The sequence below is a fragment of the Pristis pectinata genome, chromosome 1, assembly GCF_009764475.1.
Source record: "Pristis pectinata isolate sPriPec2 chromosome 1, sPriPec2.1.pri, whole genome shotgun sequence".
NCBI lineage: Eukaryota > Metazoa > Chordata > Chondrichthyes > Rhinopristiformes > Pristidae > Pristis > Pristis pectinata.
This window is the reverse complement of record NC_067405.1, coordinates 4804993-4829904: the sequence shown is the minus strand read 5'-3', so window position 1 is coordinate 4829904 and position 24912 is coordinate 4804993. Positions and strand designations below refer to the sequence as shown.

General features: G+C 47.8%; 1 protein-coding gene across 1 annotated transcript in view; it reads right to left on the bottom strand.

The window, feature by feature from the left end:
• LOC127569516 (receptor-type tyrosine-protein phosphatase-like N) overlaps positions 1 to 23656 on the bottom strand; it is a 232221-nt gene extending 208565 nt beyond the window's left edge. The window contains exon 1 of the mRNA XM_052014237.1: positions 23413 to 23656. Within this exon, the coding sequence (XP_051870197.1) occupies positions 23413 to 23509 (97 nt within the window). The 5' untranslated portion in view covers positions 23510 to 23656. The remainder of the gene's footprint in view (positions 1 to 23412) is intronic.
• Positions 23657 to 24912: the final 1256 nt, after the last annotated feature.

Sequence of the window (24912 nt, the reverse complement as noted above, 5' to 3'; positions counted from 1 at the left end):
GACCCAACACCATGTGGGGCTCAGTGTCAGAGATGGTTCCATGATGCTCCTGTAAAATGGCCCAGGATACTTCACTGTGATGTGGGAGCTATGTAAACATACTGGTATTATTAATGGACAGGAAGCAGGTGCAGTGTGTATCACAGACTGATCCTCACAAGTAGGTTGCATCACAGTCTGGTACGGCAATTCCAACGCACACGAACACAAGAGACTGCAGAGAGCAGTGGACACAGCCTGGTCCATCATGGGCACAGCCCTCCCCACCACTGACAACATCCACAGGAGGTGCTGCCTCAAGAAGGCAACATCCATCATCAAAGATCCCCACCACCCAGGCCGTGCCATCTTCTCACAGCTCCAATCGGGCAGGAGGTACAGAAGCCTGAAGTCCCACATCACCAGGTTCATGAACAGCTACTCTCCTACAACCATCAGGTTCTTGAACCGACCCACACAACCCTAACCCTCCCTCAGCAACGGAACACTACAGACCACCCCTTGCACTATCATGGACTCGTGTCTGATTGTGTCTTTTGGTTTTGCACTAATATCTTTTTTCTCTCTTCACTGTCTTGTATGAAACCTTAAAACTTTATTTATACAGCATGGTAACAGGCCCTTCCGGCCCAATGAGTCTGCGCCGCCCACTTAAACCCATGTTAATCTACCTGTGTTATTATGTAGTTATAATAAAGGACTACAGTTCCCAGTAGGCAATGCAAGGGGTCACATGGAGGAACAGGAGGTGGCTGTAAAAAGAGAGGGAAAGCAAGCCAGTCTGGTGTTGGTTAATAAAATGTTCAGATGTTAAACCCACGCGAAGTTTGTCTCTTGATGAAGAACAAACATAACACTACCCGTACGTCTTTGGAATGTGGGAGGAAACCGGAGCACCCGGAGGAAACCCACGCAGACACACGGGGAGAACGTACAAACTCCCCACAGACAGCGACGGGAATCGAACCCCGATCACTGGCGCTGTAAAAGCATCACGCTAACTGCTACACTACTGTGCCGCCCTCAGCGAGAGGTTATACAAGTTATACAAAGTTATGTACAATTTATATTCTGTGTATTGTCCGAATCTACATGCCTGTAATGCTTCTGCAAGCAAGATTTTCACTGTACCTGCAGCTCACATGACAATAATCTTGACTTGAGGTTCCGCTAAACCCCAGTAGCTGGTCCATGTGACACTAATTATCTCACATCCATGTAATCCCACCAACAACCATGGCAACCGACTTCTCACAGCACAGGTTTATGATCAAAGAACATAGGAACACAGTTAGGAACAGGAAAAGGCCATTCGGCCCTTAAGCCTACTCAGTATCATGGCTGACCTCCTACACAGCATCATTTTCCAGCATTATCCCGATATCTCTTAATTCCGTTAACGTCCAGAAGGCAAAGTCACAGCCGAGTTTATTGTCAGATGCACAAGTCCATGTGTGCACAGGTGCAGTGAAAAACTTCCTTGCAGCAGCATCACAGGCACACAGCATCAGATAAGCAGCATTCACAAGAAAAACATGTTAACATAAATTATACACAATTTTTTTTGTTACGAGAAAGAACACAATTGGAATAAAAAAAGTCCATTTTGGTGCAAAGCGATCAAAGTGGTCATAGTGTTGCTAAACTGTAGTGATTAAGGTTTTACCAGTTGGTTCAAGAACCGAATGGTTGAAGGGAAGTAGCTGTTCCTGAACCTGGTGGTGTGGGACCTCAGGCTTCTGTACCTCCTGCCCGATGGGAGCTACGAGAAGATGGCATGGCCCGGATGGTGGGGTTCCTTGGTGGTGGACGTTGCCTTCTTGAGGCAGCACCTCCTGTAGATACTCCTGATGGTGGGGAGGGATGTGCCTGTGATGTATTGGGTTGAGTCCACTACACCCTGCGCATTCGAATTGCCGTACCAGACCACGATGCAACCAATCTCAGTTTTGAATGAACTCAAAGACCGACACCTCCAGGGTAGACAATTCAAAAGATTCACCATCTCTGCCTGAGGAACTCACCCCTCAGAGACTGAGAGCCCTTGTCCTGTAGACTCCCACCCAGCAGAAACATCCTCCCTGCAACCAGCCTGATGGTCAAGGGTCACCGGTGAAAGGTCATGACCTAGAGAGACTGCACTAACTTGAGTGAAGTTCGGAGGTTGGCAGGTTTGGGAATAATGGACCCAACAATCTTGAACTACAACAGCGGACACAAGGGACCCAGCTCACCTTCCATCACCCCACAGTGGAAGGACTACTACAAGGCCTGGATAGAGTGCACATGGAGAGGATGTTTCCATCAGTAGGAGAGTCTGGGATCCGAGGACACAGCCTCAGAATAAAGGGACGTCCCTTTAGAACTGAGATAAGGAGGAATTTCTTCAGTCAGAGGGTGGTGAATCTGTGGAATTCGTTGCCACAGACGGCTGTGGAGGCCAAGTCACTGGGTGTATTTAAGGCAGAGATTGATAGGTTCTTGACTGGCAGGAGGGGAAAGGGGTCAAAGGCGGAAGAATGGGGTTGAAAAAAAAATCAGCAATGATTGAATGGTGGAGCAGGCTCGATGGGACGAATGGCCCAATTCTCTTATATCTGATGGTCGATGATAGGCAGAGGGCGGTCAGCCCATGCACTAGGAAGGCAGGGCTGGCGATGGAGAGCTGTAAGGCGGCAGAGCAATGGACCTCCCACCTGTCCACACCACAGAGGCAGGGGAGCCCCAAACTGACACCTTGGTGGGTTCTCCTGTAATTACTGCTCAGATTGAGGCTAGATCCTCAAGTCAAACATCCTTTATTGAAGGTGAACAACAGTCAGCACCCAGATTTCGCTGAAATCCATTTCCCTTTGTTACGGACTCAGTGAATGTCCCTTTTAGATAGATATAGAGAGAGAGTGTGTGTGTGTGTGTGTGTGTGGCGTGCTTGCGTCAATAGAAGATAAAGGACGTAATGACGTTGTTGAAGAAGTCAGAAGAGAGAGAGAAGGGAGAGAGACACCAGCCTGCTAGTTTTCTCTATCGATGGATGAGAAACAATAACTGTGTCTGCCACTGAAATCCATGTATGGAAGTTGGAAGTAATCCAGTGGAGTTCACTTTGTTGCTGACCTGTAGAATGAAACAGGTATTTGTGTGTGGACGACCACGATTCGGATGCTTTTCGGGGTGAGGAAGTCACTACCGAGTAAACACTGAGGTGTCGTTTGGGTTCCATCGTGGAACATTTGGATTTCGTATTTACTCTCTCTATGTTTCTCTACATCTACATCTTATCTTCAGACAACGGTGGTTGTTGAAGAAGCCCTTGCTCATGTTTCACCTTATGGCTTGCGGAACTGAACTTTAAGAACCATTCCTAAACGTGGAGTTTGGGACTTTGTCACACACACGAAGAGTTTAGTTTTGGGGTTAACGTTCGAGGTTTAACATTTTTGAATTCTAACATACTAACATTTTTACTTTTATTTTACGTATGGTCATAAGTAGTGATTAATAAAATAGTTTTTAACACTGAATCATGCTCAGTGTGTTTCTTTTGTTGCTGGTTCGTGACACCTTAAATCAAAACTTCTATTAATGACAATCTGCATAAATTGCATCAATTATTTACCTAAACTTAAACATATGATCAGATATTAATAATTTATAAATTAAACTCAGATAACTGCTGGACATGTGATTGATCTCACATTTCCTTAACGCCAGCGTCACCCCTCTGGGATATTGCATTCCTCCTGGTGGCCACTACAGAGATCCCAGGTCCACTGGATTCCCCCTGCCTCTGTCACCTGCTCGATATCAGGCCTCCAACTCCTGTTCTCCATCTCCAACAAGGCTACATCAGGGAAAGAGGCCTGCAACTCAAACTTGGATGCATCTTCACAAGACAAGGGAGCAGAAGTAGGCCATTTGGCCCATCGAGTCTGCTCCATACTCCAGTCTTCTGGAAACTCCAGTGCACAGGAAGGCAAGAGGCTACAGAGAGCAGTGGGACTCAGCCAGTTGCATCACGGGTACAGCTCTCCCCACCATCGAGGACATCTTTAAGAGGTGATGTCTCAGGACGGCGACATCCATCATCAGGGACCCCCACCATCCAGGCTGTGCCTTCTTCTCGATGCTGCCATCAGGCAGGAGGTACAGAAGCCTGAAGGCCCACACCTCAAGGTTCAACAACAGCTTCTTCCCCACTGCCGTCAGGTTCTCGAACCCACCTGAAAGACCTTAACACCACCTCAGACTACATTTCCCTCAACTTGCACTGATTTTATGTTATTTTTTTTTATTCACTGCGTCGTGTAAGTTAAACTTAAATTCACATGAATTATACATATGTTATCTTATGTTTGTCACATTTGTAAAGTACTGCTGTCACAAAAAGCTAATTTTCATGGCATTTATACCCTATATACACCTGTGACAATAAACGAACTTGACCATCTCCTCTGAGGCGTCAGTCTCCTAGTTCCATGCTGTAGTTCCCATCTCCCAGGACCACTCTCACATCTTCCACCTGAAGCCCCCTCTCCGAGCCAAAGCCCCCTCTCCTGCCCCCGCAACCAATACCACCCTCGTTCTGCTCCTCCAGTCACCTTTCCTAGCCCGGCAGTGTCCACAACTGGCAACTGAACAGCGTCTCAGCTGAGCGCCGTCCCGAGTCCGAGTGTGGGATCAGAAACCCTGCCGGCTATAGACGCACCTGGCTGAGGACTGCTACTTCATTGTCTTGGAGTCAGAGTCACAGAGCGTGGAAACAGGCCCTTCGGCCCACATTGTCTATGCTGACCATCGTAGCCATCTACACCAACCCCATTTACCAGCACTTGGATCACCAAGGCAGAGAAGGCTATGGACCAAGAGCTCATCCAGATACTTCTGAAACATTGTGAGAGTCTCTGCCTCCACCACTCCCTCAGGCAGTGTGTTCCAGAGTCCAACCACCCTTGGGTATAAAAGATCTTCTGCAGATTCTCTCCAAATCTCCCACCGCCAGCTTAAAGCCCATGCCATTTTGTTTTAGACAGTTCTGCTCAGGGGCAGAGTTTCTTGCTATCTACCCTCCCCGCATAATGGGTACATCTCTCTCAGGAACCCTCTCAGCCCTCACTGCTTCAAGGAAAACAAGTCCAGTCTCTCCTCATAACTGAATCATTCCATCCTAGGCAACATCCTGAGGAACAGTGCCTCACATTCCGCCTGTGTGGTCTACAACCTGATGGTATGGACATTGAATTCTCCAATTACAGGTAAACCGCTCCCCATCTTCTCTCACTCCTTCTGATCTACCCAGTTCCTTCGACACCCACCCCAACACTCCGTTTAGAACATAGAACAGTACAGCACTGGACAGGCCATTCAGCCCACAATGTGGTGTTGATCTTGATGCCAATTTATACTAAATATCCTCTTCCTGTGTATCATCCACATCCCTCCATATTCATGTGTCTATCTAAAGCCTCTTACTCCACCAAACCGCCTGCCTCCACTACTACCCCTGGTGACCCATTCCAAGCACCTACCACCCTCTGCGTAGAAAATTTACCCCTCACATTGCCTTTAAACTTCCCTGCCTCTAACCTTAAAAGCCTGTCCTCTGGTGTTTGACATTTCTACCCTGGGGAACAGACTCTGACTGTCTACCTTATCTATGCCTCTCAGTTTTAAAAAAACCTCTATCAGGTCTCCCCTCAGCCTCCGACGCTCCAGGGAGAACAAACCAAGTTTGTCCGACCTCTCCTTGCAGCACATGCCCTCTAATCCAGGCAGCATCCTGGTGAACCTCTTCTGCACCCTCTCCAAAGCCTCCACATCTTTCCTGTGAAGGGGCGACCAGAACTGCACACAGTACCACCTCCTTCCCTTCCTCCAACCACTCCATCAGCCGATTACCCACACACTCCTCCCACTGGGTCCCCTCCCCTCTGCCCACCCCACCTCCCTTATTTGGTTCCGTGCTCCCCCTTCCTTTCCTATCAGATTCCGCCATCTGCGGCCCTCTTGTCACCTTCACCTGGGCCCCAACTAAATCACTCAGAAACAGGTTCTCACATTGCTCCTTGCTGAGTTTTGGAATGTGCAAATTAGCTGCAACATTTATCGCAGCAACATAGAGTTTAAAATTGTACTCAAACTGCCTGTTTGGGACTCACTCTTTGGGACATTGAGGCTGTGGCGGGTGCTATAGAAATGCACTACCATCAACAATCTTGGGTTAACACACCCAAAAGGACCCATTGTGGGCTTAATGTCATTCTGAGGGGACTAACATCAAGGATGCTGGGAGGTTGTTCACCCTTGACTGGGGTATTCAGAAAAGGGGGCAGAGTTTCAGAATGAGGGGTCACCCACTTGAAACAGAAATGAGGAGGAATTTCTTCTCTCAGAGTCAAAGTCGAGTTTATTGTCATATTCGCAAGTATATGAATGCACGGGTGCAATGAAAACTTGCCTGAGTAATACAACATGGAAACAGGCCCTTCGGCCCAACTCATCCATGCCGACCAAGATGCCCATCTAAGCCAGTCCCTCTTGCCCACATTTGGCCCATATCCCTCTAAACCTTTCCTATCCATGTACCTGTCCAAGTCTCTTTTAAATGTTATTGTACCTGCCTCAACCACTTCCTCTGGCAGCTCGTTCCATATACGGACCATCCTGAGTGAAGAAGTTGTCCCTCAGGTCCCTTTTAAATCTTTCAACTTAAACCTATGCCCTCTAGTTTTTGATGCCCTATCCCTGGGAAAAAGACTGTGGGCATTCACCCCTTCTATGCCCCTCATGATTTCATACACCCGTTAGGTGACCCCCTCCCCCAGTCTCCTACGCTCCAAGAAATAAAGCCCTAGGTTGCCAACCTCTCCCTATAACTCAGGCCCTCAAGTCCTGGCAGCATCCTTGTAAAACTTTGTGCACTTTCTAGCTTTAAGTGACATCTTTCCTATAACAGGGTGACTGAGAAAATACTCCAGGTATTCAGGTACTCCCAACTATAAAAATACTCCAGGTGCAGCCTCACCAATGTCTGTAGAACTGCAATATAACACCCCAACTCTGTGCCCTGACTGATGAAGGCCAGCGTGCCAAACACCTTCTTCACCACCCTGTCTACCTGTGACACCACTTTCGGGAAACCTTTGGAATTCTCTCTGCCAGAGAGCTGTGGAGGGCATATCATTAAATGTACTCAAGGTTGGAAAAGATACTCAGACACTACGGGAGTTGAACATCAAGGGTTCAGAGGTGGAAAGTATGAGCAACTTCAAGTTCTTGGGTGTCCACATCTCGGAGGATCTATTCTGGGCCCAACCATTGATGTAATCACAAAGAAGTCACGCCAGAGGATCTACTTTGTTAGGAGTTTGAGGAGACTTGGTACGTCACCAAAGACTCTTCCAAATTTCTATCGATGTACGGTGGAGAGCATTCTGACTGGTTGCATCACAGCCTAATACAGAGGCTTCAATGCACAGGATCGCAAGAGGCTGCAGAGGGTTGTAGACTCAGCCAGCTCCATCACGGGCACAACCCTCCCCTCCATCGAGGACACCTTCAAGAGGCGGTACCTTAAGGTGGCATCCATCACTAAGGACCCTCACCATCTGGGACATGCCCTCTTCTCGTTACTACCATCGGGGAGGAGGTACAGGAGCCTGAAAGATCCATATTCAATGATTCAGGAACCCCTCCGCCATCAGATTTCTGAATGGTCCATGAACACCACCTCGTTATTCCTTTGTTTTTGCACTACTTATTTAATTTTGTAATTTATCGTAATTTTGTGTCTTTGCACTGCTGCCGCAAAACAACAGATTTCACGTCATCTGTCAGTGATAATAAATGTTAGGGGAACAGGCAGATCAACATCAGCCCTGATCCTCTTGAATTGTGAAGCAGGTTCGATGGGCTGAAGGGCCTCCTCCTGCTCCTATTTCTTCTGTTGTTGGAGAAAGAACAGAAGATGTTGAAGAGCAACACTCCAATACCTGATATGTTGAGAGAGGTTCAAGTCTCCTAAAGCAATCCTGTAGCTTCATTGAAAGGAAAACATAAACTGGATTAATTATTCGGACACTGGGAATGGGCCAGCGATGTAGCAACCAGCACAGCGGATACTTCATCCCTCCCCTTCCAAATGCTTCCCGATGTGAAGCGTGGAAATACACTGGAATTGTTTGGAGATACAGAACGTTCAGAGAATCTGCTTCTCCCTCCTGGCCTCAGCTCCACTTCCCTGTCCGTTCCCCCATCTCCCCCCAAGCTTGAAGGTCTGCTCCAACCTTGAGTATATTTAATGACATGCCTTCCACAGAAAATCCTCTCCACATCCACCATCTCAAGACTCCTCAGGATCTTGGCTACTTCCATCATCCCACTGGTCACAGAGAGAAACAGCATGGAAACAGGCCCTTCGGCCCACCAAGTCCACGCTTACTATCAACCATCCATTACCACCATTCCTACATTAATTCCATTCTATTTTATTCCCTCCATGTTTGCATCCACTTCCCCCCCCCACCCCCCCCCACCAATTCTACCACTCACCTACACACTAGGGGTAATTTACAGCAGCCAATTAACCCACCAACCTACCAGGTTCAAGAACAGCTACTTCCCTTCAAGGATTCGGTTCTTGAACCAACCGGCACAACCCTAATCACTACCTCAGTGTAGCAACAGTATGACCACTTTGACCACTTTGCACTACAATGGACTTTTTTGTTCTAATTATGTTCTTTGTATAATTTGTTTTTTTTTCCCCTTGTGAATGCTGCTTATCTGATGCTCTGTGCCTGTGATGCTGCTGAAAGTAAGTTTTTCATTGCACCTGTACACACATGGACTTGTGCACGTGACAATAAACTCGACGACGTATGGGGAAACCGGAGCACCCAGAGGAAACCCACTTGCAAACTCCACACAGACAGCACCCGAGGTCAGATTCCAACCCAGGTCTCTCGAGCTGTGAGGCAGCAGCTCTACCAGCTATGCCACCTCTTCTAAACTCCAGTGGGTACAAACCTAGCCTGGTCAACTCTGCTTCAAAAGACAACCTGCTCATTCCAGCTGTGTCTCGTAAATCTTCTCTGACACTTTTCTTCTCATAAATCTTTCCAACACATTAACCTCCCTGAAAAATCAACAAAACTGCAGATGCTGGAAACACTCAGCAGGTCAGGCAGCAGCTGCAGGGAGAGAAACTGTTCATGTTTCAGGTCTGAGACCGTTCAGAATCAGGTTTATTATCACTGACATATGTCATGAAATTTGTTGTTTGCAGCAGCAGTACAGTGCAAGACATAAAAATTACTATAAGTTACAAAAATAAATAAATAGTGCAAAAGAGGAATAACGAGGCAGTGTTCATCGGTTCACGGACCGTTCAGAAATCTGATAGCGGAGGGGAAGAAGCTGTTCCCAAATCATTGAGTATGGGTCTTCAGGCTCCTGTACCTCCTCCCTGATGGTAGTAACAAGAAGAGGGCATGTCCTGGATAGTGAGGGTCTTTAGTGATGGATGCTGCCTTCTTGAGGCACCGCCTCTTGAAGATGTCCTCACTTGTGATGGAGCTGGCTGAGTCTAAAACCATCTGCAGCCTCTTTTGATGCTGCACATTGGAGCCTCCATAAGGGTCCTGGACTTGAAAGATTCCAAGAAGAGATCTCAATGTCCATACCTGAAACGTAACCTTACTTTTGTATTAAATTCTCCTGGCAATAAAGATATCATTCCTAATTACTTGCTGTACCTGAATACTAGCCCTTTGAATTATTAGAACATCCAGATCCCTCTGCATCTCAGAGCTCTCCAAGGATGAGGGACATCCATTCCAGGCTTGGACTGGAGCAGCTGGGGTTGTTCTCCTGGGATGAGAGAAGGTTGGACGAGATTGGATGGAGATGGACAGGATCACGACGGATTCGGACAGGGGCTGTTGAGGGAAACTGCTCCCATCAGAAGATCACAGAGCACAAATTCAAAGTGAGGCGAGAGAGAGCGAGTTTGATTTTTATGAAAAGCCTTTCGGGACAGAAGAAGAGTTAATCAAGCTGTCTAAAGGCAACTAGATAGAGAGATTTTAGTGCTACGGGATCAATCTACTAGGAGCCAGCATGGGCTTGTTGAGCTGTGTGGCCTCCTCCTGTGCAGTAACTATCCCATGTTTCCAAATGGCAGTGAAGCCTCCTGTGTAACACTACACCAGTGGGTTATAACCATACATAATTAAAGATTTTATGCTTTCACAGAGAAAACATTAAGCATGCGATAGTAACTGAGGCAGATGGAGACAGTAAAATGCCTCAGATCCATTTAATAAAGGATTAAAGTTGCTGGGAAGGCAAACAAGGAGACACAAGAGACTCAAGATGCTAGAAATCTGGAGCAACACACAAAGTTGCTGTAGGAACTCAGCGGGTCAGGCAGCATCTATGGAGGGAAATGGACAGTCGATGTTTTGGGTCGAGCCCCTTCATCAGGACTGGAAAGAGAGGGAAGATAGCCGGTATAAAAAGATGGGGAGCAAGAGCTGGCGGGTGACAGGCGGATCCAGGTGAGAGGTGGTGACAGGCAGATAGGGTGATAGGTGTAAGTGACAAAGGGCGAAGCAGATGGCATCTGACAGGAGATGATGGTGGAGCAGGGAATAAAGGGATGTGGGGAGGGGAACCAGTGTGTGGGCAATGGGCAGATGGAGATGTGGGAGGGGGGTGGAAGGAGATAGGGTGATGGGGGTCAGTAGGATCAGGAGGAAAGAACAGAGGGAAGTGACAGAGGAGGGAGCGATTACCAGAAGTTAGTGAATTTGATGTTCATGCTGTCAGGTTGGAGACCACCAAGGCGGAATATGTGCTGTTCCTCTAATCTGTGCCTAGTCTTGACCTGGCAGTGGAGGAGGCCGTGGACAGACATGTCAATGTGGGAATGGGAAGTGGAATCGAAACGGCTGGCCACCGGGAGATCCCGGCCGGTACGACGGACGGAAGGGCGAGCAATCTCTCTTTCTGGAAGGGACGGTAGTGACCTCCTGTGAACTTCCAGCCGAGTCTCAGGTTTCCAATCGAAGGCCGGCTAAATCCATCCCCAAGCACAGCGATCAAAAACAACGATAGGGTCTGTCGGTAAGGGGCCAGGGTACACTGATTCCGAAGCCGTATCCACATACTCGCTGCTCAGAAGGCCAGGGAGCATCTATGGAGAAAACAGCGGACACCCTCATCAACAGATTAGCTTCCTCTAGACAGCCTGTGCTGGCTTCTGGGCTCCTTCCTACTTTGGTTACACACACCAGTCCTCGTCAAGGGGTCAGCAGTGGAAAGGGTGAGCAGCTTCAAGTTCCTGGGCGTCAACACCTCAAGAGGATCTATCCTGGGCCCAACACATTGATGCACTCATGAAGAGGGCACGCCAGTGGCTCTACTTCATTAGGAGTTTGAGGAGATTTGGTATGTCACCAAAGACCCTTGCAAATTCCTACAGATGTACGGTGGAGAGCATTCTGACTGGTTGCATCACCGCCTGGTATGGAGGCTCCAATGCACAGGATCACAAGAGGCTGCAGAGGGTTGTAGACTCAGCCAGCTCCATCACGGGCACAACCCTCCCCACCGAGGACATCTTCAAGAGGTTGTGCCTCAAGGCAGCGGCATCCATCACTAAGGACCCTCACCATCCGGGACATGCCGTCTTCTTCAGGGAGGAGGTACTGGAGCTTGAAGACCCACATGCAGCGATTCAGGAACAGCTTCTTCCCTTCCATCAGATTTCTGAATGGTCCATGAACACTATCTCATTATTCCTCTTTTTTGCACTATTTATTTATTTTGTAATCTTCAGTAATTTTATGTCTTTGCACTGTACAGCTGCCGCAAAACAACAAATTTCACATCATAGATAATAAACCTGATTCTGACATGGGGGCAGGCCATTCCACCCACTTTGGACACTCCACCCCAGTGCCCTCCCGGTCTAACTCCCTCGTCCCACCCCGACACCAGTACCTCTTACCTCCCTTTTCCCCAGGGACATCCAACTCCCGCCCTTCAAACCATCAGCTCCACATCACCTCAAATTATGTTACATTTTCCTACAACATGATGTACAAGATAAGAGGCATAGATCGAGTGGACAGTCAGAGACTTTTTCCCAGGGCGATAATGGCTAACATGAGGGGACATAATTTGAACGTGATTGGAGGAAGATACGAGGGGGATGTCAGGGGTAAGTGTTTTTTTTTAAACACAGAGAGTGGTGGGTGCGTGGAACACACTGCCTGCAGAGGTTGTGGGGGCAGATACATTAGGGATATTTAAGATACTCTTAGATAGACACATGAATGATAGAGAAATGGAGGGCTAGGTGGGAGGGAAGGGTTACATAGATCTTAGAGTAGGATAAAATGTCGGCACAACATCGTGGGCCGAAGGGCCTGTACTGTATTGTGGTGTTGTATGTCTGAGTTACAAGATTAGGGGACAGTCATTCAAAACTGAGGCACACAGGAATAACTCCTCACAAAGGGTGGCGAATCTCCAGAATTCTCTGATCCGGAGGGCTGTGGAGGCCGGATCTATTTAAAAAGAGGTGGAATGATTTTTGAAAAATTATAAAGGACAATATTGAGTGTGAAGCACTCTGGGATGTCCCAAGGGGAGGAATGGAGTTGTGCAAATCAGGTTTTAGCTTGCTTGTGGCTCTCTGCATTTCCTTCCCTTCTTAGTTCTGGACCACTCACCAGGTTCCCCCATCAGACTCCGTCACTTTAATCTTATCTGTGAAGGTACGTGAAGAAAAACATTTTCTCCCCAGCTCTCTTAATATTCCCTGACAGTGACATCCTTTCTAATTCTGGTCACATCCTCGTGAAGCAGTCATTCAATTCTTTCTGCCTCAGAGTAATGGGTCGGCAATGCAGATCTGAGAACGAGATTTCTTCACCCAGAGGGTGATGAATCATTGGAATTCTCTGCCCGAGAGGGCTGTGGAGATTCAGATATTGGATATATTCACAGTCAAGGAGTCATACAGCACAGAAACAGGCCCTTGTACCTGCTGACCATCAAGTATGCATCTACACTAGTCCCATCACCAGCACTTGGTCCACAGCCTTTATGCTTCAGTGATTCTAGTGACCACCTAACACTTGTTAGATATTGCGAGAGTTTCGAACTCCACCATCCATTTAGAGCGTTGAGTATAGAAGTTGGGATATTATGCTACAGTTGCACCAAGGCTTGGAGTATTGAGTTCACCCTGCTATAGGAAAGATGCCATTAAACTGGAAAGAGATTTACGAGGACTTTGCCGGGACTTGAGGGACTGAGTTTTAGGGAGAGGTTGGGACTATTCACTGGAGCATAGGAGACTGATTGGGTGGTCTTGTAGAGGTGGATAAAATCACAAGGGGCATAGATAGGGTGAATGCCCAGTCTTTTCCCAGGTTTGGGGAATCAAGAACTAGGGGGCATAGGTGTAAGGTGAGAGGGGAGAGATTTAATAGGAATCTGAGGGGCAATTTTTTTCACCCAGAGGGTAGTCTGTAAATGGTAGGTTTAAAAGGATTAAAAATGCCTTTTAAATGCTTTTAATATACCTGCCAGAGGAAGTGGTTGAGGCAAGTATATCAAAAGCATTTAAAAAGGCACTTAGACGGGTACATAGATAGGAAAGGTTTAGAAGGATATAGGCCAAACACAAGCAAATGGGCCGAGCTTAAATGGGAATCTTGGTCTGCATGGACCAGTTGGGCCGAAGGGCCTGTTTCTGTATTGTATGACTCTGACACCCCGTCAGGCAGTGCACTCTGGATTCCAAGCACCTTCTGGGTGGAAAAAAAAAATTCAGCTCCGAGAGGCACAGATTTTTAGATATTCAGGGAGTCAGGGACAGGAGGTTGTTACACAAAGGAAATGGGGAGGCAAAAAATCAGCCAAGATCTTCTTCAACAGTGGAGTAGGTCCAAGGGGCCAAATGATCCTCTCCTGCTTCTAGTTCTTATGCCACGGTCTGTCTAATGCAGCAAAGTGGACTTCAGAGGGATTGCATTTATATAGCACCGACAAGTTCCCACTGAATCACTGGCATTGGGCAAGCACTGCAGGTGCCAATGATCAATAACCAGATAATTTGCTTAAATTTGCGTTTGAGGGGCTAGCAACCAGTGCGCACAGACCTAAAGTAGTCAGGAAAAGCAGAGAAGAGTTGGCAGCAGAGAGTCGGCAGCTTTAAATTCCTGGCGTTAACATATCGGATGACCCGTCCTGGGCCCAGCACACAGATGCAATCACAAGGAAGTCACACCAGCATCTTTACTTTCTTAGGAGGTTAAGGAGGTTCAGCTTGTCACTGAACACTCTAACAAACTTCTACAGATATACTGTTGTAAGTATCATAGAACATTACAGCACAGTACAGGCCCTTCGGCCCACAATGTTGTGCCGACATTTTATCCTGCTCTAAGATCCATCTAACCCTTCCCTCCCACATAGCCCTCCATTTCTCTATCATTCATGTGTCTATCTAAGAGTCTCTTAAATATCCCTAATGTATCTGCCCCACAACCTCTGTAGGCAGTGCGTTCCACACACCCACCACTCTCTGTAAAAAAAACTTACCCCTGACATCCCCCTTATACCTTCCTCCAGTCACCTTAAAATTATGGCCCCTCGTGTTAGCCATTTTCGCCCTGGGGAAAAGTCTCTGACTGTCCTGGTATTGGTATATTATTGTCACTTGTACCGAGGTACAGTGAAAAGCTTGTCTTGCATACCAATCGTACAGGTCAATTCATTACACAGCACAGTTACATTGGGTTAGTACAGAGTGCATTGAGGCAGTACAGGTAAAAACAATAGCAGTACAGGTAAAAACAATAACAGTACAGAGTAAAGTGTCACAGCTACGGAGGAAGTGCAGTGCAGTAAAGTGCAAGGTCACAACAAGGTAGATCATGAGGTCAGAGTCCATCTCATCGGATAAGGGAACTATTCAATGGTCTTATCACTGTGGGATAGAAGCTGTCCTTGAGCCTGGCGGTATGTGCCCGCAACAGATAGTCTCTGACTATCCTGACTGGGTACATCATGGTGTGAAACGGCAAATTGAATGCGCAGGAACACGAGAAGCTGCAGAGAGCAGTGGACTCAGCCCAATACGTCACGGGCACATCCCTCCCCACCATCGGTAGTATCTACAGGAGGCGCTGCCTCAAGGCAGCAACATCCAAAGATCCCCACCATCTGGGCTGTGCCACCTTCTCGCAGTTCCCATCAGGTGGGAGGTACAGAAGCCTGAAGTCCCACACTACCAGGTTCAGGAACAGCTACTTCCCTTCAACCATTCAGTTCTTGAACCAATCAGCACAACCCTAATCACTATAACACTACAACCACTTGGCACTAAAATGGACTTGGTGTCTTTTTTTTTTGTTCTAATTGTGCTTTCTTATGAAAATTTGTTCATGTTTTTCTTGTGAATGCTGCGTATCTGATGCTCTGTGCCTGTGATGCTGCTGCAAGCTAGTTTTTCATTGCGCCTGTGCACACATGGACTTGTGCATATGACAATAAACTCCACTTTGATGTGCTCGAGGCTACCATCACTTGGGGCTTGCAGTACAGAACAGGCAGATTCCATCGTGCCCTTACAGCAGGGATTTGTGAGGCTGCAGGGGAAGAGCAGGGAAATGGGACTAATTAAAGTGCTGCTGCACAGAGCCAGCAGCGATGAGATGGGCTGAACAAACTCCTCCAGGAATTTCCAAATCTGTCCAACAAAAATTCATCTCACCGTTTAACTTTCAGCTGGTATATTCTTAATTCACGAAGACTGAAGTCCATGAACACCATCAGCACAGTCACTCCACATACACAGGATCCACAAACACCATACTAAAAGGCTTTTGTAAAACTATGGCTATCAGAATCTAAGAGAGATACAGCATGGAAACAGGCCCTTCGGTGCATTGAGTCCATGCTGACCATCGAACACCCATTTACACCAACTGTTACTTTAATCCTTTTTTATTTTAAAAACTTCACATTTAGTCCCATCAACTCCCCCCAGATTCTACACACTAGGGGCAATTTACAGCAGTCAATTAACCTACCATCCCACACATCTTAGGGATGTGGGAGGAAACCGGAGCATCCGGGGGAAACCCACGCATGTCGCCCTTAAATTTGAAACTGGATAAGATTAAAAGTTTAATCTGACTTGCCAAACATTAGATAGCTGGACGCGCACTCCCGGCAGTGCAGCACTCCCTCAGTATTGGCACAGCAGTGTTTTATGCTGACCTTCCTGATGCATGACAAAGCATAACCCCTTGACTTGGGCAGAGAGCCAGGCTCACGGTCAAGGTGCCTACTTAGAACATAGAACAGTATTACACAGGACAGGCCCTTTGGCCCATGATACTGTGACAAACTAACTAAGCTAATGATGGCACATTAAACTACATCCTTCTGCCTACAGTGTCTGTGTTCGTTGCATATCATGTAATCTAAAAGCCTCTAAAACACCTCTATCGTATCTGCCTCCACCACCACCCCTGGCAGCACATTCCAGGCACCCACCACACTGCAAAAGAAAACGAGATAGCACACTGCAAAAGAAAACGAGATAGAGAGCTTAGTGACGTGATGTCATGACAACCACTTTTCCCTCAATGTCAGCAAGACAAAAGAGCTGGTCATTGACTTCAAGAAAGGGGGCAGTGTACATGCACCCGTCTACATCAATGGTGCTGAGGTCGAAAGGATTGAGAGCTTCAAGTTCCTAGGAGCGAACATCGCCAGTCACCTGTCCTGGTCCAACCACGTAGATAACACAGCCAAGAAAGCTCACCAGTCCCTCTACTTCCTCATTAAAGAAATTTGGCATGCACTCTTTGGCACCAACTTTTATTGATGCACCATAGAAAGCATCCTATCTGGATGCATCGCGACTTGGTACAGCAACTGCTCTGCCCAGGATCGCAAGAAACTGCAGAGAGTTGTGGACACAGCCTAGTGCATCACGGAAACCAGCCTCCCCTCCATGGATTCTGTCTCTACCTCCTGCTGCCTCGGTAAAGCAGCCAGCATAAGCAAAGGCCCCACCCACCCCGGACATTCTCTCTCCTCCCCTCTCCCATCAGGCAGGAGATACAAAAGTCTGAAAGCACGTACCACCAAGCTCAAGGACAGCTTCTGTCCCGCTGTTATAAGACTATTGAACAGTTCCTAAGTACGTTAAGATGGACCCTTGACCTCACAATTTACCTCGTTATGACCTTGCACTTTATTGTCTGCCTGCACTGCACTTTCTCTGTCTCTGTAACACTTTACTCTGCATTCTGTATTGTACTACCTCAATGCACTGTGTAATGAATTGATCTGTACGAATGGTATGCAAAACAAGTTTTTCACTGTACCTTGGTACAATTGACAATAATAAACCAATTCCAAACTTGCCCCACACATCTCCTTTGAACTTTCCCACTCTCACCTTAAATGCATGTCCTCTAGTGTTAGACATTTAAACTCTGAGAGAAAGATACTGACTATCTGCTATCTTAGCCTCTAATAATTTTATAAATTTCTATCCAGTCTCCCCTCAGTCTTCGATACGCCAGAGAAAAGAACCTCAGTCTTTCCAACCTCTCCTTATAGCACATACCCTCTAATCCAGGCAGCATCCTGGTAAACCTCCTCTGCACTCTCTCCAAAGCCTCCACATCCTTCCTGTAAATGGGGTGACCAGTATTGAACACAATACTCCAGATGTGGCCTAACTAGAAAACTGCAACATAACTTCCTGAATCTTGAACTCAATGCCTCAACCAATAAAGGCAAGCATGCCTCATGCCTTCTTTACCACCCTATCAACTTGTGCAGCATAGAACCATACAGCACAGAAAACAGGCCATTCGGCCCTTCTAGTCAGTGCTGAAACTTTATTCCACTAGTCCCATTGACCTGCACCCAGTCCATAACTCTCCAGACCTCTCCCGTCCATGTATCTATCCAATTTATTCTTAAAGAGTGAGCCCGCATTTACCATGTTATCTTTCTGGGAGCTATGGACTTGGATGGTGGGGGTAGCAATCAATGGTCACTGGACCTCCCTATAATGTCACTACCTTTCTTGACATGTGAAGCCAGTCAGAAGTCTACTCTGCCGGACGATTTATCTTGGGAGGAGAAGGAGGTGGTAGAGACAGAACTTTCATGGACAGAACGAATTTCCACCAGATGGCTATCCAGAGGGTAAACCCTTTGAAGTGCATCCCTGGGGATATTCAAGAAAAGTGGCAACCAATATGCAGACAGAAACATCTGACCAACAGCAAGATATTAGGTCAGTTCTGGTTTAGGGAAAGCACCAGCAGTGCCACCCACTTAGGCCATAAGACAAAGGAGCAGCAGTCGGCCATTCGACCCATCGAGTCTGCTCCGCCATTCTATCATGAGCTGATCCATTCTCCCAATTAGCCCCCCTCCCCCACCTTCTCACTATAACCTTTGATGTCCTGGCTACTCAGATACCTATCGATCTCTGCCTTAAATACACCCAATGACTTTGCCTCCACAGCCACCTGTAGCAACAAATTCCACACATTCACCACTCTCTGGCTAAAGAAATTTCTCCGCATCTCTGTTCTGAATGGGGGCCCTTCAATCCTGAAGTCGTGCCCTCTTGTACTAGACTCCCCCACCATGGGAAACAACTTTGCCACATCTACTCTGTCCAGGCCTTTTAACATTCAAAATGTTTCTATGAGGTCCCCCCCTCATTCTTCTGAACTCGAAGGAGTACAGCCCAAGAGCTGTCAAACGTTCCTCATATGTTAACCCTCTCATTCCTGGAATCATTCCAGTGAATCTTCTCTGAACCCTCTCCAACATCAGCACATCCTTTCTTAAATAAGGAGCCCAAAGCTGCACACAGTACTCCAAGTGAGGTCTTACTAATGCCTTATATAGCCTCAACATCATATCCCAGCTCTTATATTCTATTCCTCTAGAAAGAGGGCATCTTATCTGACAGAGGGCATTTCTGGCAGTGTAGCATCTGTCAGTGCTGCAGTGGGAGTGTCAGCCTGGATTGTATACCCTGTTCTCTGGGGTGGGACTTGAACCCACGATCTCATCCACAAATGGGATTCCCAAAGTGCTTGTTCCCACAGCAGGCATGGGGTCAGTCACACAGCACGGAAACAGGCCTTTTGGCCAACTGACTCTGCACCCACCATCAACCACCCATTTACACATACCACATGGATCCCATTTGGTTCTCCTCACATTCCCATCAACTCCCTCCATGCCCCCAGATTCTACCCCTCACCTACATGCCGGGGGGGGGGGGGGGGGGTGGATGGGGGATGCAATTTACAGCAGTCAATTAACAGACTTTGGGATGTGGGAGGAAACCGGAGCACCCGGGGGAACCCATGTGGTCACGGGGAGGACGTGCAACCTCCACACACAGACAGAGCCGGAGGTCAGGAACGAACCTGGGTCGTTGGAGATGTGAGGCAGCAGCTCTAACAGCGGTGACACTGTGCTGCCACATTTGGGTCATCTTCTAGATTCACAATGGGTTCGTGAAACTATTGGAAATAAAATCTTCCAGGGAGAGTAGAGACATTCTCATAGAGTCACAGAGAAAGGAAACAGGCCCTTCGGCCCAACTGGTCCATGCCAGCCAAGATGCCCAGCTAATCTAGTCCCATTTGCCTGCATTTGGCCCATATCACTCGAAACCTTTCCTATGCATGTACCTGTCCAAGTGTCTCTTGAATGTTGTTAATGTACTGTACCTGCCTCAACCTTCCTCTGGCAGCTCGTTCCACCCTCTGTATAAATAAGTTGCCCCTCATGTTCCTATTAAATCTCTCCCCTCTCACCTTAACCCTATGCCCTCTAGTTCTTGATTCCCCAACCCTGGGAAAAAAGCTGAGTGCATTCACCCTATCTATGCCCCTCATGATTTTATACACCTCTAATAAGATCACCCCCCCCCCCATTTTCCTACGCTCCAAGGAAAAAAGTCCTCACCTCTCCAACCTCTCCAGGATATACAGCCTGCTCCAATTATATAAAGCCCTGGTGAGATAGCACCAGATATATTGTGCATTGTTCTGGTCTCCCTATCTAAGGGAGATAGGTAGTGCAGCAAAGGTTCAACAGGCTGATTTCAGGAACAGTGTGATTGTCCTACAAGGAGAGATTATGCAGGCTCTGTGTTCTTTGGAAGAATAAGAGTGGATTGCTTTGAAATATACAAAATTATTGAAGGGTCGGACATAGTGCATATGGCAGTGTCTCCAGTGCAAAGGGCTGGTCATTCAGGGCAAAGATGTAGTGAAATGTCTTTGAGTGAAGATAGGATAGCGACTCTCTGGAATTTTCTACCCAAGATTGCTGTGGAGATTCAGTTGCTGATTATATTCAAGACCGACACTGATAGATTTCTTAATGTAAAGGGAATCGAGAAATCTGGGTGCAGTGTCACTGAGGTTAAAGATCAGCCATGATCTTAGTAAATGGTAGAATGGACACGCGAGGCCAAATGGCCTATTCCTGCTTCTAGAACATAGAACACTACAGCACAGTACAGGCCCTTCGGCCCACAATGTTGTGCCAACATTTTATCCTGCTCTAAGATCTATCTAACCCTTCCCTCCCACATAGCCCTCCATTTCTCTATCATTCATGTGTCTATCTAAGAGTCTCTTAAATGTCCCAAATGTACCTGCCCCCACAACCTCTGCGGGCAGTGCGTTCCACACACCCACCACTCTATTTATGTTCTAGCAGCAGGTATTTTCTACTCCTGCCACATTTAGAAGGCATTATTATAAGATTTCTTTATTAGTCACATGTACATCAAACACACAGTGAAATGCATCTTTTGCGTAGAATGTTCTGGGGGGCAGCCCACAAGTGTCGCCACGCTTCCGTCGCCAACGTAGCATGCCCATATGTCTTTGGAATGTGGGAGGAAACCGAAGCACCCGGAGGAAACCCACGCAGACACGGGGAGAACGTACAAACTCCTTACAGACAGCGGCCGGAATTGAACCCGGGTCGCTGGCGCTGTAATAGCGTCACGCTAACCGCTACACTACCGTGCATTTGAACCAATCTTACATCACAGCCCCTTTTGTAAAGCAACAAAACACTTCCCAAGTCCATCACTGCGGGTTACATTATCACAGATTCGTTGCCTGGGACCAGACAGCGACCACTGCCAAGGTCAAATGATTACCAAAGGAAAAGCAACGTTCTTTTGCTTAAACACAAGACTAACTGGAAGAAGCAGATTGCAAAGTGAAATCGACAGCAGCATGGTGATACTTAGAGTGACAAAGGGAAGCAGTGCAGGTTAATACTGCTTCCCCAGCACCCTCCTGAGCACACAGACACTCCAATTACCGGCATCAGTATTTGCTGTCACCATGTCTCACCTCTCCTCATTCTGATCTGTCGAGCCTCAGACCCAGTTGAGTTTGGAGAGGGTCAGACTGATGAGACAACCACTGCGACAGGCTGAAAACCACCTACTTGGGAACACTGTGTTGGACAAACCGGTTCCTGGGTAATAGAATGCAGACTTGTCCAGCAACACCTGCATTTGTTATCCATCTTGAATTATCGAGGATGGAAGAATCAATCACAGTGATGGTTCTGGAGTCACAAACAGGAGAGAACACGGAGCAACTTGGATTCGGGAAATCCATGAAAGGCTATAATGAACCAGATGTGATTTTACAACAGTCTCCTAGCTTCATTAACACCATGACCAAGGCTGGCATTTCACCCTACATTTTATTTAATTACTTGACCTTTTAAGTTTCAGAGCTGCTGAGGGATACAAACTCCCCACTGCCCTGGTATCTCCTCGCCGAAGTCCGGATTAATTCAGCCCTTCCCTTGCACTGCCGATTCAACTCAAATACACCGATCGGCTCCTGAATCACCTTCTTTCGCCACTCCCAGAGTAAAAGGCCTCCAAATCCACTTGCTGTAAACATTCACAAACAAACCTCGCCTGAAATTCACTCCCAATATTACACACATCACATCCCATTAATCCACAGACATCACTCAGCCCTGACGATTCCCTGTAGATACAGGCGTTAAACTCCCCCCTCCCCTTGCTGCCCCAATTCCTGTAGGTACAGACATTACCCCCCGCCCCACCAAACCACGTAGATACACACATGAACCACTCCCAACCCCGGAGATAGTAATTAAACTCCCCCATAGTACAGACATTAGACTCCCCACACCCCCATCCCTGTAGGTACAGATATTAATACCCACCAATCCCCACGGTACAGACATTAACCCCCTAAATCCCTACAGTACAGATACTAATCCCCCAATCCCCAAGTAAAGACATTAACCGCCCCCCACCAATCCCCACTGTACAGACATTAACCCCCCAATCTCTATGATACAGACATTAAACCCACCACCACCAATCCCCACGGTACAGACATTAACCCCCTCACCACCAATCCCCATGGTACAGACATTAACCCCCTAATCCCCACTGTACAGACATTAACCCCCCCACCACCAATCCCCACAGCACAGACAGTAACCCCCCAATCCCCACTGTACAGACAGCAACCCCCCACCACCAATCCCCACAGTACAGATATTAACCCCCTAAATCCCTACAGTACAGACATTAACCCCCTAATCCCCACTGTACAGACAGTAACCCCACCACCACCAATCCCCACTGTACAGACAGTAACCCCCAATCCCCACAGTACAGACATGAACCCACCCTCACCACAAATCTCCACGGTACAGACATTAACCCCCCCACCACCACCAATCCCCACGGTACAGACATTAACCCCCCCCACCACCAATCCCCACGGTACAGACATTAACACCCCCCCACCACCAATCCCCACGGTACAGACATTAACACCCCCCCACCACCAATCCCCACAGTACAGACAGTAACCCCCCACCACCAATCCCCACTGTCCAGACAGTAACCCCTCCACCACCAATCCCCACTGTACAGACAGTAACCCCTCAATCCCTACGGTACAGACATGAACCCACCCTCACCACAAATCTCCACGGTACAGACATTAACCCCCCACCACCACCAATCCCCACGGTACAGACATTAACCCCCCCCCACCACCAATCCCCATGGTACAGACAGTAACCCACTAAATCCCCATAGTACAGACAGTAACCCCTCCACCACCAATCCCCACAGTAGAGACAGTAACCCCCTAAATCCCCATAGTGGAGACATTAACCCCACCCCTCCCCATTCCCTGTCGGTATGTTCAGTAACGCCCCCAATCCAGCCCCATTCTGACACCCGGTGCGTCCGTCACCGCTGACCCGGGACCTGCGTGCGTTGTCGGACCGGCTCTGCCTTACCGTGGATGCGGGCGGCGGGTCTGGCCGTGCCCGGGGCCAGCAGCAGCAGCAGGTGCAGGGAGAGCAGGGCACGGAGCTCGCTCCTCGGCTTCCTCATCCTCGGGCTGGCGGCTGGAGGGAGGGAGGGAAGGCAGGACCCCGGGGGTGACCTTCAGCCGCTTACATGCCCCGGTGCCGCTCCCGGGCTGCGCTCTCCGCTGCGCCAGCCGCGCTCCGCTGCCGCACGGGTGCGCGCAGTCCGCCCGCGGGGGCGCGTGCACGCGGGATGACGTCAACCGGGGGCGCGCATTACATCAAACACCATCCCCTCGCCCCCCTGCAAACTCACTTCGGAGCATCGCTCGTTGCAAACCCCACTTTGTCTGCATTTACATAACCACCTAGTTCATTATGGTCATGCATTTGAATGTTCAAACCCTGTATTAAACCGTATTAATTATTATTTAATTAAACTGCATTAAACTAAATTAAAAAATATGAATGCATATTTAATTATAATATAGACACCAGATATCTGCGGTGGAATTGTTATGCATTTCAATTTGTAGGCATAATTGTTGACATTGCATTCAATATTGCAGGAATATATCCTGTATAAGTTGTGTATAATTATTTAAATTCTGGATGCAGTCCAGTTCTGGTCCTGGTCCTATAATGAGGCGTCCAGTTCTGGTCACCTCATTATAGGAAGGATGTGGAGGCGTTGGAAAGGGTGCAGAGGAGATTTACCAGGATGCTGCCTGGATTGGAGAGTATGGATTATGAGGAGAGACCAAGGGAGCTCGGGCTTTACTGTTTGGAGAGAAGGAGGATGAGGGGAGACTAATCCTATATCCATCATCAAAGATCCCCACCATCCGGGCCGTGCCATCTTCTCGCAGCTCCCATCAGGCAGGAGGTACAGAAGCCTGAAGTCCCAAACCACCAGGTTCAGGAACAGCTACTTCCCTTCAACCATTCAGTTCTTGAACCAACCAGCACACTTAGACCACACTTGGAGTACTGTGTCCAGTTCTGGTCGCCTCATTATAGGAAGGATGTGGAGGCGTTGGAAAGGGTGCAGAGGAGATTTACCAGGATGCTGCCTGGTTTAGAGAGTATGCATTATGAGGAGAGACTAAGGGAGCTACGAAGGAGGATGAGAGGAGACATGATAGAGGTGTACAAAATATTAAGAGGAATAGATAGAGTGGACAGCCAGCGCCTCTTTCCCAGGGCACCAGTGCTCAATACAAGAGGGCATGGCTTTAAAGTAATGGGTGGGAAGTTCAAGGGAGATATCAGAGGAAGGTTTTTTACCCAGAGAGTGGTTGGGGCATGGAATGCACTGCCTGGGGTGGTGGTGGAGGCAGGTACATTGGTCAAATTCAAGAGATTGCTAGATAAGCATATGGAGGAATTTAAAATAGAGGGATATGTGGGAGGAAGGGGTTAGATAGTCTTAGCCAAGGTTTAAAGGTCGGCACAACATGGTGGGCCGAAGGGCCTGTATTGTGCTGT